This window comes from Pezoporus flaviventris, unplaced genomic scaffold (assembly GCF_033815535.1).
Source record: "Pezoporus flaviventris isolate CSIRO_AGI_PZ_B2104156 unplaced genomic scaffold, CSIRO_AGI_Pfla_v1 ptg000041l, whole genome shotgun sequence".
NCBI classification, from domain to species: Eukaryota; Metazoa; Chordata; class Aves; order Psittaciformes; family Psittacidae; genus Pezoporus; species Pezoporus flaviventris.
Genome location: NW_026892589.1, coordinates 1,830,656 through 1,846,983, shown reverse-complemented (window position 1 = coordinate 1,846,983; position 16,328 = coordinate 1,830,656). Strand labels below are relative to the sequence as shown.

Sequence of the window (16,328 nt, the reverse complement as noted above, 5' to 3'; positions counted from 1 at the left end):
GGCTGAAGACCAGAGTTCTCCATTGGTATTAGACCCCATTCCCCAGCCATCACCACCTTCATGCTTGCAAAACCCAGCTACGGAAAAGGATGTGATCAGCTCAAGCACTTTGCCTACACCCCTGGCATTAACATGAGCAGAGTAACACACAGTGTGGCCCAGGCACCTGCACGAGCACTTGGAGCTGGTTTTGGAGGAAAGCCCCGAGCTGGAGGTGCATCACCCTAACTACACCTCTGCAAGCCTGCATCTCGGAAGAGACTTGGGGCAATCTTTGCCCTGTGCCTTGCTTACAGCCTGCCTCTGGGTCTCAGGTTGCTGATGTGCGGTGGGCTTGGGCAGCTCTTTCATTGAAAAGGAGAAGCAGGAGCAGTCCCATGGCTTCTGGGGAAGCCTGCTCTCCCTGCCTGCGTGTATTTCACTTCATCATCACCAAGGAAGCCACCAAAGCACTTGGCCAACCCGCCACGTGCTTGGGCCGCAGCAATGGGTCAATGGGGACTTGTAGGATGGTGATGAAATGAGCTCACCAACCTCTTGGACCACAAAGAAAAGGACAGAGGAGCTGCTTCATGTCCTTCCTGCATAGCTGCAACTGGGAGAGAGAACTGTGAAGAGCTGGAGCGTGTCCTCCTGGTTGTACCACGACCGAGAGCGGGCAATGCCTTTCCTATTCACCACATTCACCACAATGCCTTTCCTATTCACCACATTCACCACAATGCCTTTCCTATTCACCACATTCACCACAATGCCTTTCCTATTCACCACATTCACCACAATGCCTTTCCTATTCACCACCCTGGGCCATTGCCCACAGCACTTGCCCTCCCCTCCAGCATGGACACCATGGAGGCAGCAGTGCCAGCAGCAGGAGAGCTCTGCCACCTCCCACCTCATGCTCTTAATCCTTACCTCAGCTCATCACCACACTCTCTGTTGCCAAAGCAGCAAAAGGAAGCTCAGCTTCTCACTAAAGGCCACGGTGAGAAGTTTCTCCTCCAAGCACGTTAAAGCTGCTCTTGATGGGATGCCACAGCAGTAATTAACATTAATGGCATAGCTAAGGAGAGCTGCAGCCCAGAGCAGTGGGATAATGGCAGCAGAGCGCCAGTTGGTTACGGAGCCTACCCATCACTGTCAAGCCGGGGTGTGCAGACCGTACTTTGAGAGAGCTGGAGGCAAGCCAGGACCTGTGCAGAGCTCCACAGCCCTGACTCACCAAAGGCCCCGAGATGCATCACAAAGATGATTTGCAAACACACAGAGATGCTGCTTGGTTTGCTATTCAAATTCCCTTACTTCAATGCTCTCCCCGTTGCAGACGTACCAAGCGGGTCTCTGCGTTTTGGAGGATGAATAACACAGGGCTGCAGATGGGTTATTTGCACATGTTGGTAGTGGCCTGCTGCACCCACCTGCTCTGCAAACATCAATCCCTTGCTCATCCCCAATGCCAGGAGCCCACTTGCCTCTCCAAGGCTGGGAAATGTCAGACGCGCCAAGCACGAGATCCATCTCAATGCTGCTCTTTCAAATCCAGGCCGTGTGGAATAGCAAATAATTGATCTACCTGGTAGAAGAGTTGATTGGCATCGATGCAAGGGAAAACATCACTATTATAAAGGTTGCAGAGCAGCAGAATCAATGACCCATCTCTCAGTAGCATTGAACTCCAGCTTAGATTGCTAACTCTAGGGACAGTGCAACCGCAGGCTGCTTGGTGTGCTAAAGACGAACTTGGTCCCGGGTTTCTATAAGTCTGTGACTCAGTTTTACCTCCATGCCTCGAGGCCCCAAGTAGGATCTTACACCGGACTTGACCAAGTGCTGCAGGAGATGTCCTGTTTCTCAGGGGGTTTTCTGCTACACGGGAGGGGGAAAACCACCCACAATACACAAAGCTTCGAGTTAAAGCTGGAAATAATACAAGAGGAAAATAAGGAAGCGGATAAGTGCTCTATCACCAGAGCAGATGCGAACGTCACATCTGACTTCATCCATTCAGGGTATGATAGAGTCCCAGCCTGGCTTTGGTTGGAAGGGACCTTAGAGCTCCTCCAACTCCAACCCCTTCCACTAGAGCAGCTTGCTCCAAGCCCCTGTGTCCAACCTGCCCTTGAACACTGCCAGGGATGGGGCAGCCACAGCTTCTCTGGGCACCCTGTGCCAGCGCCTCAGCACCCTCACAGGGAAGAGCTTCTGCCTAAGAGCTCAGCTCAGTCTCCCCTGTGGCAGGTTAAAGCCATTCCCCTTGGCCTGTCCTTACAGGCCCTTGTCCCAAGCCCCTCTCCAACTTTCCTGCAGCCCCTTTAGGCACTGGGAGAAGACCTGACCAGGATACACCCTCAGGATCAATGAGGCACCATTGCATGGCTTCGGATAAACAAGACTTCGGCACCAGAGCACCCAACCCTACGTGCACCCACGCCTCGGATGGGGTTGCGATGATACAGGATAAAGAATCTTCATTGAAAACACACCCAGACCAAAGCTGCCTTGAGCTGCAGGAGCCTCCTCCCAGCCCAAACCTGCCCTGGGTACAGCACCCACAGAGCCTGGGGAGAGCCCAGCATCCCCTGGGGCTCAGCTCGGCCAGGTCACGCTGCTTTAACCCACTGTGGACCTGCTCTGCTCCTCCCTCCCATCTGATCCCCAGAGGCTGCTCCTTGGAAGCCACGGAGCTTGGCCAGACACCAGCGTGGCCAAAGGAACCGCAGCTGGGAAGGCGATGAGGTTTCTGGCTCAGCTCCCCTTTATACGGCTCTAAGGATGGAGAGGACCCAAGCACCCCCCTACGCTGGGGCAGATCTCCCCTCCAGAGGCTGTTTTACACACCCCCTTCAAGGGTTAACGCACACTCTTGGGCTCACCCTTCACCAGCTTGGCTTTTACTCCCCAGCTGAGGTCCTTTTCAGCCCTTGCACTCAGCTGGGTTTTTCTCCTGCCTTCTTGCTGATGGATAACCATTAACTACCCATGAAGGACTGAAATGGGCCGTGGAATTCAGCAGGTAGTAAATGGGCGTTATATTCTCAAGCACTCTAAATGTTTTGTTTCCCTTGCAAGGCCATTCCCAGGATGTTTCTGGATTGGGGCTTTATGGAAGCCAGGGGATCTTTTTAGGAGTAATGTTCCATACGCCAGAGTTACGGTCAACAGCTGGAGGCTCCATGCAGGAAAATCTGAGTCTGGAAGCTCCAAAACCCTTAACCCCTGCTTCAGAAGGTCTTGGCACACAAAAGCAATGGATTAAACCCTAGAAATAAGCTCCAAACCACAAAATACAAGCAAACTGAGGAGCTGGCATCAAGAATCAAGTGGTACCTGGTGGCCTTTTGCTCCAGAGAGAACTCAGTCGCTGTTGCTCTCACAAGTACATGGTGGTGCTTTACTTCAGTGCCTGCACTGAGATGGAATAACCTGTGGAGCAGCCCCACAGCACCCTGAGAGCTGCCCTCCATCAATACTGACCCACAGCTCATGGGGACAGAGCTCCTTGCTATTGCCAAGGGCATCCCTGGCTCCCCAGAGCCCATTTCCAACCATCCTGAGATGGGGCTCACCAGGTACATCAGCCTCGGGGGACACCAGCCTCCCTCCTGAGGGTTTCAGACGGGTCCCACCAGGGACCAGTCTGCAGAGAGGCAGGAATGGGGGCAAATCGAGACCCAAAATCACCCCAGGAGATGCCCACGCACACTTGGGGTCCCCAGCAGTGTCCCCACACCATCAGCTCTCCAGGTCTAGCCCCATTTCCATGCCGGGCTACAAACAGAGAACAGAAAACCATGATCCAAAGCAAGCCAAGAGCCCACTGGAACAGCTAAAACCAGAAGGGCTTGATGGGAGAAGACCTGAAATCATAACTCAGGGATGAGCCCCGTTTCGTGTCTGAGGTCAGGATGAAGCCTCCCTCTTACAGAGAGCATGGAGGACCCAGACACCGCAGTTATGACGCTAAAAAGAATCAAACCCACCCCAAAATACAGGTGCATTGCACAGACACAGCCACAGAACAAGAATTAACTGATAGCAGCCCCAAAAGCCACTTTTTCTCTGTGCTACCCATCACATCCAGGCTGATGAACAGCTAAACTTGAGCACACCTCTGCTGGGGAAAAGGAGGAAGAGAAGCAGCTGCCTCTTTAATGCACTAATTATTCTCCCAAAGCACTAATGGGATTAGCAACTGTGATTTAGCGGTTGTCCCCTGAAACCCCATGAAGTGCCATTAGGGAAAACTCACCTTTCCCGTTCTCCAAGTAGCTTTCTGGAGCTTGGGACCCCCACACAGACAGGATGAACCCCCAGTCGTAAGCACAGGGGAGCACTGTTAGCATCAGCTCTCTCTTCCCTCTATTAATTCATTACCCGTGAATTAAAGTTGTCCAACACCACCAGGAAGGGGAGCACCAGAGACACCGGACACAGACAGGGACCAAAAGAACCATGGTTTGGGTTGGAAGGGACCTTAAAGCTCCTCCAGTTCCAACCCCTGCCATGGGCATGGACACCTTCCACTAGAGCAGTTTGCTGCCTGGCTTGAGGAATCAGCAACCAAAGGGGTTTTGCTGGAGTAAGATCCAGACATCTGTGTCCAAACCTCACCCAGACCCACACCAGGGTGAGCTGGAGCATGTGATGACCATGCTGGGGATCAAATGGCTGTGGGGAAGCAAGGGAAGGCTTTGCCCTTGGAGATACCCACTCCGTTAATGAGGGTAGGGCTTGGATCGGATGCTGGAACACAAATGTAAGTATGAGGAGATGGGCTGCTCCTGCAAACGTGGGGATGCTCACCGGGATGGACCAAAGTAAATACAGCTTCCCAGTGCCTAAGCATGAGGGGGAGGCCGGCCTGACAGGAGGCATTGAGCAGATGGAACAAATTCACTTCTAAAAGCCTTTAGACACCAACAGTTCACAGGCCAGACCAGCAACCACCCTCCCCATCTAACAAACACCCCATTTAGTGCAGCAACCACAGCCCGGGGGATGCTGCAGCCTTAGGGACTCAATGGGGGAACAAGTGACACCAGGATGCTGCGGCCACCCCAAGCCCGTTCCAAACCTGCTCTGGTCTCCTCCTGCTCAAGCTGGGGCAGACCAGGGTCTGGCAGCAGGGCCTGCCCTGGAGCTCCTGCTTTGGGAGCCTGGACCAGCCAGGCTCCATCCCAACGCATCCTTGCGGAGAGGAGAGGAGAGGATGCCCCGGGGTGAGCATCGCTCCCCTCTGCCACCCCGCGCCGAGGCAGCACCAGGGCTTTCTGCACCACTCACAGGGGATGGAGATGCAGCTCCTCGGTGCTGGGAGCCCTTTCCCTGCACTGCAGCAGCCTCTGCCGGTGCCGGAGCCGCAGAGCAAGAGCAGTGGGAAAGGATGGGCAGAGAATGGGAAGTCTTCTGCAGGAGCTCAAGAGCACTTCTCCGGGCACCCTGCGCCAGCGCCTCAGCACCCTCATAGTGGAGAACGTCTACCTTAGATCCAGCCTAAATCTCCCCTCTTTCAGTCTGAACCCATCGCCCCTTGTCCTATCAGTGCAGTCCCTGATGAAGAGTCCCTCTTGAACACGCTCAAATCCACACTCAGTTCTTACACCCCACGCTGCAGTATCAAAATCCCACCACCCAGCCCACCCCATGCCATGCTCCATGAGCCCTGGAGCCCCTTGGTGCTCCCCATCCACCACACGTTCCCAGGGAGCAAAGTAGCCACCATCCCAACAGCATCCCCACTGGGGTGGTGTCTACTTTGAGCTGCAAAGGGCTTTTCTACCTCTAAGGTGAAAATAAGGTGTTGCATTCAGTACTGGTAAGAAGGACATGGAGCTGTTGGAGCAAGCCCAGAGGAGGCCATGGGGATGAGCAGGGGCTGAAGCGGCTCCTGTATGGAGTCAGGCTGAGAACATTGGGGCTGTTCAGCTTGGAGAAGAGAAGCTGCAGGAGACCTCAGAGCAGCTTCCAGTGTCTGAAGGGGGCTACAGGGATGCTGGGGAGGGACTCTTCATTAGGGACTGTAGTGACAGGACAAGGGGTGATGGGTTCAGACTGGAACAGGGGAAGTTCAGGTTGGAGATTAGGAAGAAGTTTACTGTGAGGGTGCTGAGGCACTGGAATGGGTTGCCCAGGGAGGTTGTGAATGCTCCATCCCTGGAGGTGTTCAAGGCCAGGTTGGACAGAGCCTTGGGTGCCATGGTTCAGTGTGAGGTGTCCCTGCCCATGGCAGGGGGTTGGAACTGGATGACCTTAAGGTCCTTCCTACCCCAACCCATTCCATGACCCAGGACCCATTCGGAAGGCTCTGGGATGGGGCTCATCACCCCCCACACCCCCCGGGGGCCCTCCCGCTTACTTGGGGGTGTGCGCCTCGTCCACGCGGTGCCCCAGCTGGAACTCGTGGGACTTGCTGCGGTGCAGCGCGGTGAAGCCGGGCAGGAGGTGGATCAGCTTCCGCGAGGACGGCGGCGGCGTCCCGGGGGGCTTCAGCTTGTTCCTGCGGCGCAGCGGCGGCGTCCCCGGGGGGGTCATGGTGGTGACGATGTTGGGGGTGCGCGGGGGGGGGTGAGCCGCGTGGCGCTGCCGCGGCGATGGCGGCAGGGATCGGTGCCCCGACTCCACGGGCGGGCAGAGCCCAGGGTGACCCTCGACGGTCAAGCGGTCCACGTGGGTGTACATGGGCCCGTGCGGAGAGCCCGCGTGGCAGTGGTGCTGCCCGCACTTGGGTTGCGCCTTGGGGCTCGGCACCAGGTGAGTCCTGCCCCACTGCGCCGGCTCCGCCGGGCACCCCGGGCTGTTCTCCTTCCCCGGCTCCGTCGTGGGCCACTGGATGGTCCAGTCCTGCTTGGAGAGGCTGCCGCCTGCAATAGAGCACAGAGGGGAGGTTATGGGGGGGGGGACGGCAAAACGAGTCCCCAACCCGGCGGCGCATCCCAAGTGCCAGCAAGAAGGGGCTGGAGCAGCTCCTGTGTGGAGCCAGGGTGAGAACATTGGGGCTGTTCAGCCTGGAGACCTCAGAGCAGCTTCCAGAGTCTGAAGGGGGCTACAAGGATGCAGAGAGGGGCTCCTCATCAGGGACTGTAGGGATAGGACAAGGGGTGATGGGTTCAGACTGAAACAGGGCAGATTTAGGTTAGATATAAGGCAGAAGCTCTTCCCTGTGAGGGTGCTGAGGCGCTGGCACAGGGTGCCCAGAGAAGCTGTGGCTGCCCCATCCCTGGCAGTGTTCAAGGCCAGGTTGGACACAGGGGCTTGGAGCAAGCTGCTCCAGTGGAAGGGGTCCCTGCCCGTGGCAGGGATTGGAGCTGGAGGAGCTTTAAGGTCCCTTCCAACACTTCCATGATTCTATAAGAAAGCTTCTTCCTGTTATGTACATACAAACCCAAGCAGGTCCTTTACAAGTGTTACAGAGGTGCTTTGCCCACCTTCTGAGCACCCCACTTGTCACCCCTTCCCACCCCCCCACCCCCCAAACAAGCTGTAGGGATGCGACACCCATTGCCCAGGCTGATGCTCCCATCTCGCTCCTGCAAACCTCTGCCCTGTGCTACCCAGTTGTGCCATTTGCATCAAGGAGGGAGACTGTAATTAAGTGGGGCTCCTCTCCACAGCTAATTACTGATCCCTCCAGCAAAGGCCTGGTGGCAGCAAGCTCAGAGCACCAAAGTGATAGACCCAACGCAAGGTCTCTTCTCCAACACCTTTTGATCACCTCTGCCAGGAACACCGGCACAAACCTAATTGCTCTAATCCAAAAAGCCTCCTTCCCCATCCCGTCTTTGATCAGGAGCTGCCTGGCCCTTTCGCAGCCTTTTCAAGGGGAATGTTTCCTTTCAAGCTCAGGAGGAAAAGGGCATTGGGAATGAAAGCTTTGGGAATGGGTTGAAAAAGCAGCTCTGCGGGAGAAGGAGGAGAAGGAGGATTCCTGGATCGCGCTCCCAGAGCACAAACTAAAGCGAGCGCTGTGAAGCTGCATCTCTGGCTGCTGCAAACGCCCGTTGGCTCAGCGAGAGGCTCGTAAAGAGGACGTTAACACCTTGCTTTGATTAATTAAAGACAAAACCCCGCTGTAGGGAAGCCTTGGCTGGAGATGATCTCCAAACCCACCACGGGCACACACCAAAGCCCTCCCTCACCAGCACAGCCCAGTGGGGACACTGCGAGTGACAACATGGAGCACTTCAAGCTTAAAGAGGGGAGGTTCAGGTTGGATCTAAGGCAGAAGCTCTTCGCTGTGAGGGTGCTGAGGCGCTGGCACAGGGTGCCCAGAGAAGCTGTGGCTGCCCCATCCCTGGCAGTGTTCAAGGCCAGGTTGGACACAGGGGCTTGGAGCAAGCTGCTCTAGTGGAAGGTGTTGGAGTTGGAGCTGGAGGAGCTTTAAGGTCCCTTCCAACCCAAACCAGGCTGGGATTCTCTGTCAACCCCCAGCAAACACAGCCCTGCATGGGGCCATACCCCCTGAGCAAGGCCACCCTTGCAGGGTACAAGGGGCACCGCAGGCACCAGCACCCAGTGCCACCCATCCAGGCTGCCTCCTCATCCCCAGGGCCACTGGAGCCACCAGTCCTTGAGGCCACCCCAGCTGATGGCTTCATACACAGATAGGTGGAACCCCAGCCGTGCATAGGCAAGGAAGGACACGGCATCATTAATTAAACCCTCTTGGAAACCATCAACCCCTCTGGTTAATTAACCCGCACACTAACATGCACGTATGCAAATCAAGGTGCTCCCCATTGGCTGCTCCACACGCATAGATTTGCATAACTCAACACTGCAGCACCCCAACAGTGATTAGCAGCAGTTAATGAAGGAGGAGACCAAGGCTGCTTCCCACCACCCAAAACTCAACCAGGGCATTGTGGCCACCACATCCCCCATTGCCACTGCCCCTTTTGAGGCTCAGAGCACAATGGATGCACTTGAGAGCAGAAGCAACTCATTGCAAGGGTTAAAAATACCCAGGAGAAGCTGGGAGATGCATTTTCCACACACGGATGCTTCCAGGAACGCTGCAGGTAACAGGCATCCGCTTGATGGGATAAGCTTAAACTGAGAACGCACTTGAAAGGGAAAATACAACAAGAGAAAGCTCTTCTTTCTGCAAAGCCTGTTACATGCTTTAGGATGTCACTCCCTGCCAGGGCTCCCCCAGGCCTCGCTGCTCTGCCAGAGCAGATTCCCAGCTGGAAAAGCAAGGGAAGAGCTCACACAGCATCAAAGTCCCCTTTACCCAGTTTTCCCCAAGCCCTGCTTGCCTCAACGGTGCTGTTCACTCCTAAAAGCCTGTTGGTTTTGTATGGAGAGGGAATATGGAGGGCATATCGAAACGAGCATCAGCCACAGCCGCCCACCATCCCTCCAACCCCATGGGCCACTGAGTCCCGGACACCGGCACAAAGGGAGATGCTCGTCGGGGCCAGATCTGGCTTTACTTATGTCTGTGATGCTGCTGCTGCCTCCGTGCTCAGCCCAGCCTCCTCCACCCCACTGCGCTTCACCAGGGAAGAAGCTTTCGCTGAACCACTCCATTAATGTCAACAAGGAAACAAACTCCTGGGAGGAGGAGGAGAGAGCAAACGGTGCTGGGATGCAGCAAAGAGAGAGCTGCAGAGAGATGGAAGATCCCAGAATCCAGCCTGGGTTTGGGTTGGAAGGGAGCTTAAAGCTCCTCCAGCTCCAACCCCTGCCACGGGCAGGGACCCCTTCCACTGGAGCAGCTTGCTCCAAGCCCCTGTGTCCAACCTGCCCTTGAACACTGCCAGGGATGGGGCAGCCACAGCTTCTCTGGGCACCCTGTGCCAGCGCCTCAGCACCCTCACAGGGAAGAGCTTCCCTCACTGCAAAGCAAGCCAGGATCTTGCCCTGGTTCTGTGCACATCTCCATTTGCTCATCTGGATGCTGGCTATAGCGGAGGAGAGAGAGTGGCTGCAGCATCTCGCAGGGAGCAGTCAGGGTGAAAAGCTGCTTTGGGTACGGATCCCTACAGCCACCGGCTCCCTAAAGGGCAGTAAATTATTCCCAGCATTTTTTTGCTTTAGGAAATGGAAGCAAAAGTTGCAGCTTTTTCTTGTGGAACAGGAGGAAAATGACTTTTCTGGTGATATTTTGGGTGCCCCAACACACATGGGTCTGCTGGAGCGAGTGCAGAGGAGGCCATGGAGCTGCTGCGGGGGCTGGAGCAGCTCTGCTCTGGAGCCAGGCTGAGAGAGCTGGGCTGGGGCAGCCTGGAGAAGAGAAGGCTCCTGAAGGGGAGACCTGAGAGCAGCTCCAGTGCCTGAAGGGGCTGCAGGAAAGCTGGAGAGGGGCTTGGGACAAGGGATGTAGGGACAGGCCAAGGGGAATGGCTTTAACCTGCCAGAGGGGAGACTGAGCTGAGCTCTGAGGCAGAAGCTCTTCCCTGTGAGGGTGCTGAGGCTCTATTGTATGATACAGAGGAGGTTTGTTCCATCACACTCCGCAGACACAGGGACACGGAGACACCAGGCAGGACCTTTACATCCCCCATAGCAGCTGCTCATGGCCTTGCCTCACCCTGCAGCATCCCCAGCTCCCTGCAGCCCTCCCAGGGCCAGAACAAGTCATGGATGTTCCACTCTGGATCACTGCTCCCTGTGGGACAGCGCCCGTCCTCCCGCACGGCTCTTCCTCACAGCCCATCAGCTCCTCCATCCACAGCAGCCCCGCTCTGCTCCAAGTTAACATTCAGTTAATCCCTCTCCCAGCTCCAAACCAATGCTTTGGCTGCCGAGATCCTCCTGCCAAGGGGAAGGTTTCACAGCCAGAAGAACCCAGTATGGACTTGTTAGCACAAGAAAGCAGGGCTTTAATGTGGGGCTGCCACTGGGTTTGAGAAGCACAACACGGCTTTGGTTTATAAGGGTGCTCCAGGGCTTTTCCCGATGCTGGAGTTGCCCCCAGGATGCTTGGGGAAGGGGATCATTCAAGCCATCAAAATTCCTCCCATTTAAGCAATGAAGCAGCATCCTGCTTCATCCCTGCTTCATCCCAGACCACCCCCAGGCAGAACTGGCCCTGGGAAATCAGATGCCTCTAATTAATGACTCAATAAATAGAGATTGATGGAACAGGTTAATCCTGTACCTCATTCCTGCTTTATTAATGCTCATCTTGGCTTCTAGACATTGACCACTACTGCACTTGCAAAGGAATTACACAATGGCTTAAAGAGGCAGCAAGTTGTTCATTAATTATCCTTTCAGACTAGGACTGTCCTTGCTTCACAAGGAGATAGGAGGCAGGTAAAAACCCACGTCCATCACAGAGTGTGACAGCTTACGGAGGGGCTGTGAGATGTGGAGCTGAAACACAGTGGATGGAAGGACGCGAGGAGCACATTGTTGCTTTAGTACACCCCATACTGCAGAGCTGCACCCCATCCCTGCTTGGTTCCTGCAGCACAGGGACATGGCAAACGCACTACAGCTGTCCTGCCCATTCCTTATCCCTGCAGCACGGTCCATGGTCCATGCCTGGACCGTGCTGCCTCAGCCCCATCATGGATGGGGTGATCTGATCCCACCACCCAACCTCACCCTCAGCCAGGCAGGGGGACCACCACCCTCAGAAGCAGGGCAGGGGCTGTGCTCCCTCTCTTCCACATGACAAAAAGCAGGGGGACTGCTGAGATGGGGCCATTTGACCACACAAAGGCTCTGCCAGGCAGGGAAACACCAGCGCAGAGACAGGGACCACGCAGCGGTGCCAAGTGGGATACAAGGAGACCATCTGGCAACCGGGATGGAGCTTTCTGCACCCAAACCCTCCGGAATGTCACAGAGGTTTGGTCCCCTGAAGCTCCTGCATCCCACCTGCCGGTCCCTTCCCTGTCCCCAGCAGGACCCCCATCAGCTGGAAACCCCATGGACCACTGCAGAGCAGGAACAGACACCGCAGCATCCCTGCAGTGCCAGAGGGACCAAACGAGCCCTCCCCACACATCCCAGCCCACAGCACGGTGATGGATGGAGTTAAATGGAGCGCTGGGGGAGGCGTTTTGCCTGGATAGCAGCAAGCTCCCTCCTGCAGGGACCCAATGGGCCACCAAGCCACGTCCCACCATGGGGGCTAGCAGCCCCATTACTTGCCCCATTAAAACACCAATGGAGCAGCAAGCATCCCGCAGCCCTGTGGTACCCCCAGCTCTGAAGCCGCCAGAGGAGCAGAAGATGCTTCAGCATCTCCACTGCAGCTGCTCCAAAGGCTCACGTGGGTTTTCCAAAGCACAGGGGGGGAATTCCCATGGCTGAGCAAGCGGAGGGGCAGGAAGGGGGATGCAGGCAGCACAGAGAGCAAAGCAGGATTTGTTTGCGATGGTCTTTAGAAGTCAAAGGTGTTTAAACAAAGAGCAGGCTGAGGGAGCGCTGATGGCCTTCCTCAAATAGCAGAGAGACTTAGTGAAAATGCCAAAGGGAAGGAGGGCAGAGCACAGCTGGGAGCTGGATTTAGGAGTTAAGGAGCATGGAGGCACTCGTGCTCCATGGGAAATGTCAGGCTGGGTTCAGCCATCGCTGCTCCGGCACAGGGACCCTCTGCCACCACCCCCTGCGCAGGCTGGCGCTGCCATTGTGCCACACCGTGCCATGAGGATGCCCGGAGGAGCTGCAGGAACCACAATGGGTGGATGTGGCCAAGTCCCCTCCTGGGCAGGACCTGGGCCGTGTTGTGCCAGTGGTAACGGGGAAGACGCTGCTGGTCCCCAAGAGCTGCCCCTCATTGCATCCACATCGCATCACCAGGGGCTGCTCTGAACCTGCGCATCCCAGCATGGCTCATCCTCCATCCCCCAGCCCCTGGGATGCAGCCGCATCCATTGCAAGGGGACAGGAGCCAGGCAGAGGGGTCTGAGGCCCCCACACCCCCAGGACTGGGGTCATCCCACAGAAGGGTCATGGCCAGACTCGCTGCCAGACCACAGGGACCACAGCGAAACCAGCCCAAGGCCATCGTCCCAGCCAGGAGCAGGAGGGGAGCTCTTGGTAAGAGGACAATAGGGGGGGTTAGACTGGGAACTGGGGTTCACCATGCCCCCATCTGCTCCAGAAGGGAATGCCCATTCCCCACGTACCCATATGCTACCTTCCATGTGCACCCTGTGCTGGCAGCGCTCCCGCAGGCAAGCACCAAAGCAGGGGATCAGCAGCAGGGATGAGCATGATGCCAGCAGGATCTGGTCCCCATCACACACGGGGGGGTGAGGCTGGGCCTCTCCTTGGGATCACAGGTAAAGAGGAGCCCCCAGCTCACCCCAACCTCTCGACAGCCACCCAGGGAAGGGACCCCTTGGCCCAGCTGGGACGGGACAAGGCGCAGGCCCTGCACAGGCTCCGCTCGCCCCTTGCCCACGGACCCGCGGCCGCTGCTCCAGCGGGAGCATCCACAGCATCCGGTAGCGCTGCAGCAGCATCCCCAGCGCAGAGCTCTGCTGCCACCGCCCGGGGACACGGAGCCCGCACACACAGCACCCCCCGCACCACCAGCACCCCCCGGCGCCATCAACACCCCCGCGGTACCCACGGCACCGGCTGTGCTCCTTCCTGCAAGGAACAGGGGTCACGGGGACCCCATAAGGAACACTGGGGGGCAGAACCTCCCTGCAGAGAAGTGACCCATTGAGATGAGCTCTGAGGCAGAAGCTCTTCCCTGTGAGGGTGCTGAGGCGCTGGCACAGGGTGCCCAGAGAAGCTGTGGCTGCCCCATCCCTGGCAGTGTTCAAGGGCAGGTTGGACACAGGGGCTTGGAGCAAGCTGCTCTAGTGGAAGGGGTTGGAGTTGGAGCTGGAGGAGCTTTAAGGTCCCTTCCAACCCAAACCATGACTCTATGATCTCATGCCTAGAGAGGCGAGACATCCCCAAGCCACAGGGATGCACCGAGCGACGATGTCCCCTGTGGCAGTGGTACCCGGCCATCCCCCAGGGATGCAGGAGCTCTGCATCCATGGAGAAGACCCTGCAAACACCTCCAATGCACTGCAGCCACGCTCCCCGCAGCGCCAGTGCACCGGGGAGGGGGGCAGCTCCAGGGGACCCGCTGTGGGTACCGGGGTGCCGGACTCACCGGACTTGTGGACGCTGCGGAGGCAGGAGAGGGAAGCGTTCAGGCGGGCGCATTCCTCACTGTTGGCCCCAAACTTCTCCACGGTGGCACAGACCTGGTCGTCGGTCATGTCCAGCAGCTCCTCCAGGCTCAGCTGCCCCGGGGTGATCTCCTGACAGGGAGGAACAGGGGCAGGGGTGAGGAAGGAGGAATGAACCCCCCTGGAGCATCCCCTAACCCAGCACATCAGGGCATGCAGAGGAGAAACCCCATTTAGGTCCCAGACCCAAAACCATTCGTTTTCCATCTCAATCTACAGGAAAACCCAAGGAACTTGTGAATACCCCATCCGTGGCAGTGCTCAAGGCCAGGCTGGACACAACCTGCTCCAGTGGGAGGTGTCCCTGCCCATGGCAGGGGTTGGAACTGGATGAGCTTTAAGGTCCAAGGTCCCTTCCAACCCAAAGCAGGCAGGGATTCTGTAATTCTAAAGCCCAAAGGGCACCATTTGATCCTCAGCTTTTGCACGGCCTCAGGCACATCCAGACCCAGCTCAACACCAGGACATGCGGGGACACTGTGCAGACCTGTCCCCAGGCTGCTATGGGATCACCTCTGGGTGCCACCCCCTTGCTGCCCCCATCACCTGCATGAGCCCCAGATGCAGCAGCAGGAAGCTGTGACCTGCCCATGCCATCACTACACTGTGACAGGGACATGGGAGGCCCCCACTGAGAAGGTGAAGCAGCACCCACAATGTCCCCCTGGCACCCATGTCCTTCGGTGGGAACACCAATGGGGTGCCCTCACTGGAGGAGAGCTGTGGGGGGGCCCTAGAGGCGCATCCCACCATGGACCTGCAGCATCTTCCATGCAGTGAAACCATCTCCTTCCTCCATCCCGGTGCCCCAGCCTGCACCAAGGCCCAAGCACAAGGCTTCAAACCAGGCTCTATCATGGAAAAAGCTCCCCCCTTCTGCTCAAGGACCCCACAACTCCCTGGATGAAGCACCCCGGAGGTGCCCGGTACCCACGGCCGCAGCAGGGCCCTCACCTCCATCACCTCCTTGCGCATGTCGACGATGCGGAACCAGTGCAGGAGCTGGGGGAAGCCCTCCAGCTTGGCATTGCGCTCCTGCAGGGCCACCTTCCTCTTGCAGGACAGCTGCCGGCTGAAGTACTTGACCAGCTTGCTCTGGAAGAGAGGGTGGAAGCCCCATGGGACCCCCCTGCCATGGCTCCCGCAGCGGGATGGGGATGCAGGAGGGTGAGCGCAGGCTCTGCCCCATTCCTGGGGCACTCGCAGCCCATCCAGCCCTCAAACACCCCCTGTTACCTGCTGCGAAGTCAAGGCCTCCTTTAGCATCCATCTGAGTGTCCAAAAGGAGCATTTCCCTCCCCAGAAAGCCCTTTCTCAGCCCCGTTATCCCCAGCCCAGGGTGCTCCAATGCTGTGGTGCTGCTTGGGGGATGCACATCCTTCACCCCACACCCCCCACCCAAAAGCAGAGAGGACAGGGGACACAGATGCAAATACCACCCCTCCCAGCACCCAAGGGACACACTCCCCTCACATACACCCAGGCTCCATGCAAAGGGACCCCCAAGCATCCCTCCTTGGGAGCACACACAGTCCCAAGGCTGGGATATAGGTGTTTTGCTTCTTATTCCCCCCACACCTGCCCCAGCCCTTCTTCCTCCACCGTCCTCATCACCCTCAATCCCCTTGTGCTTGGCAATGGTCCCATCCCTCCTCCAACCATCCCCACCAGCACAGTGAGGCCAAAGATGCTGCACTGGCAACCACAGCCTGACACGGAGCAACTGGGCTCCATCCCTAGGGATACAGAGCAGAGCCGGGCTTGGAATCCTGTTGGGATTTCCTCCTCCTGGATTTCCAGCCGGGTGATTCCCTGCCCGCAGCAGCACTAGATGGTGCTGTGCCCCTGCCCAGCCCCAAAACAGATGAGCAAAGTATGCGATGGTTTGGAATAGACAAAGGGAGAAACCCCATGGAAGCGTTAGGGGGAGCATCCCCATTGCTGCCCTTGGTGGTACCGCACAAAGGTACCACCAGTGATGGGCATGAGGCTTGGTGCGATGAGATGCATGTGAGCAGAGAAGGGGGGGAAATCAGCCCCCTGCACGCACCCATGGTGGTTGGGGTGAGCTGGATGCACCCATAGACATGCGTAACAAGTAAAACCAGCCCCACTGCACTGCTTGGGGGAAAACAGAAGAGGCTGCTCGTGCCCATCCACTTGAAAACAGTG

The 16,328-nt window shown here is 57.2% G+C and overlaps 1 protein-coding gene across 3 annotated transcripts in view; it reads right to left on the bottom strand.

Annotated features, from left to right (window-relative positions):
* Positions 1-16,328, bottom strand: part of KSR2 (kinase suppressor of ras 2) — an 82,743-nt gene that overhangs the window by 60,405 nt on the left and 6,010 nt on the right. For all 3 annotated transcript variants that reach the window (XM_061465769.1, XM_061465770.1, XM_061465771.1), the window contains exons 2-4: positions 15,111-15,251; positions 14,078-14,228; positions 6,356-6,860 (exon numbers count right to left, since the gene is read on the bottom strand). In XM_061465769.1, coding sequence (XP_061321753.1) covers positions 6,356-6,860; positions 14,078-14,228; positions 15,111-15,251 — 797 coding nt within the window. The remainder of the gene's footprint in view (positions 1-6,355; positions 6,861-14,077; positions 14,229-15,110; positions 15,252-16,328) is intronic.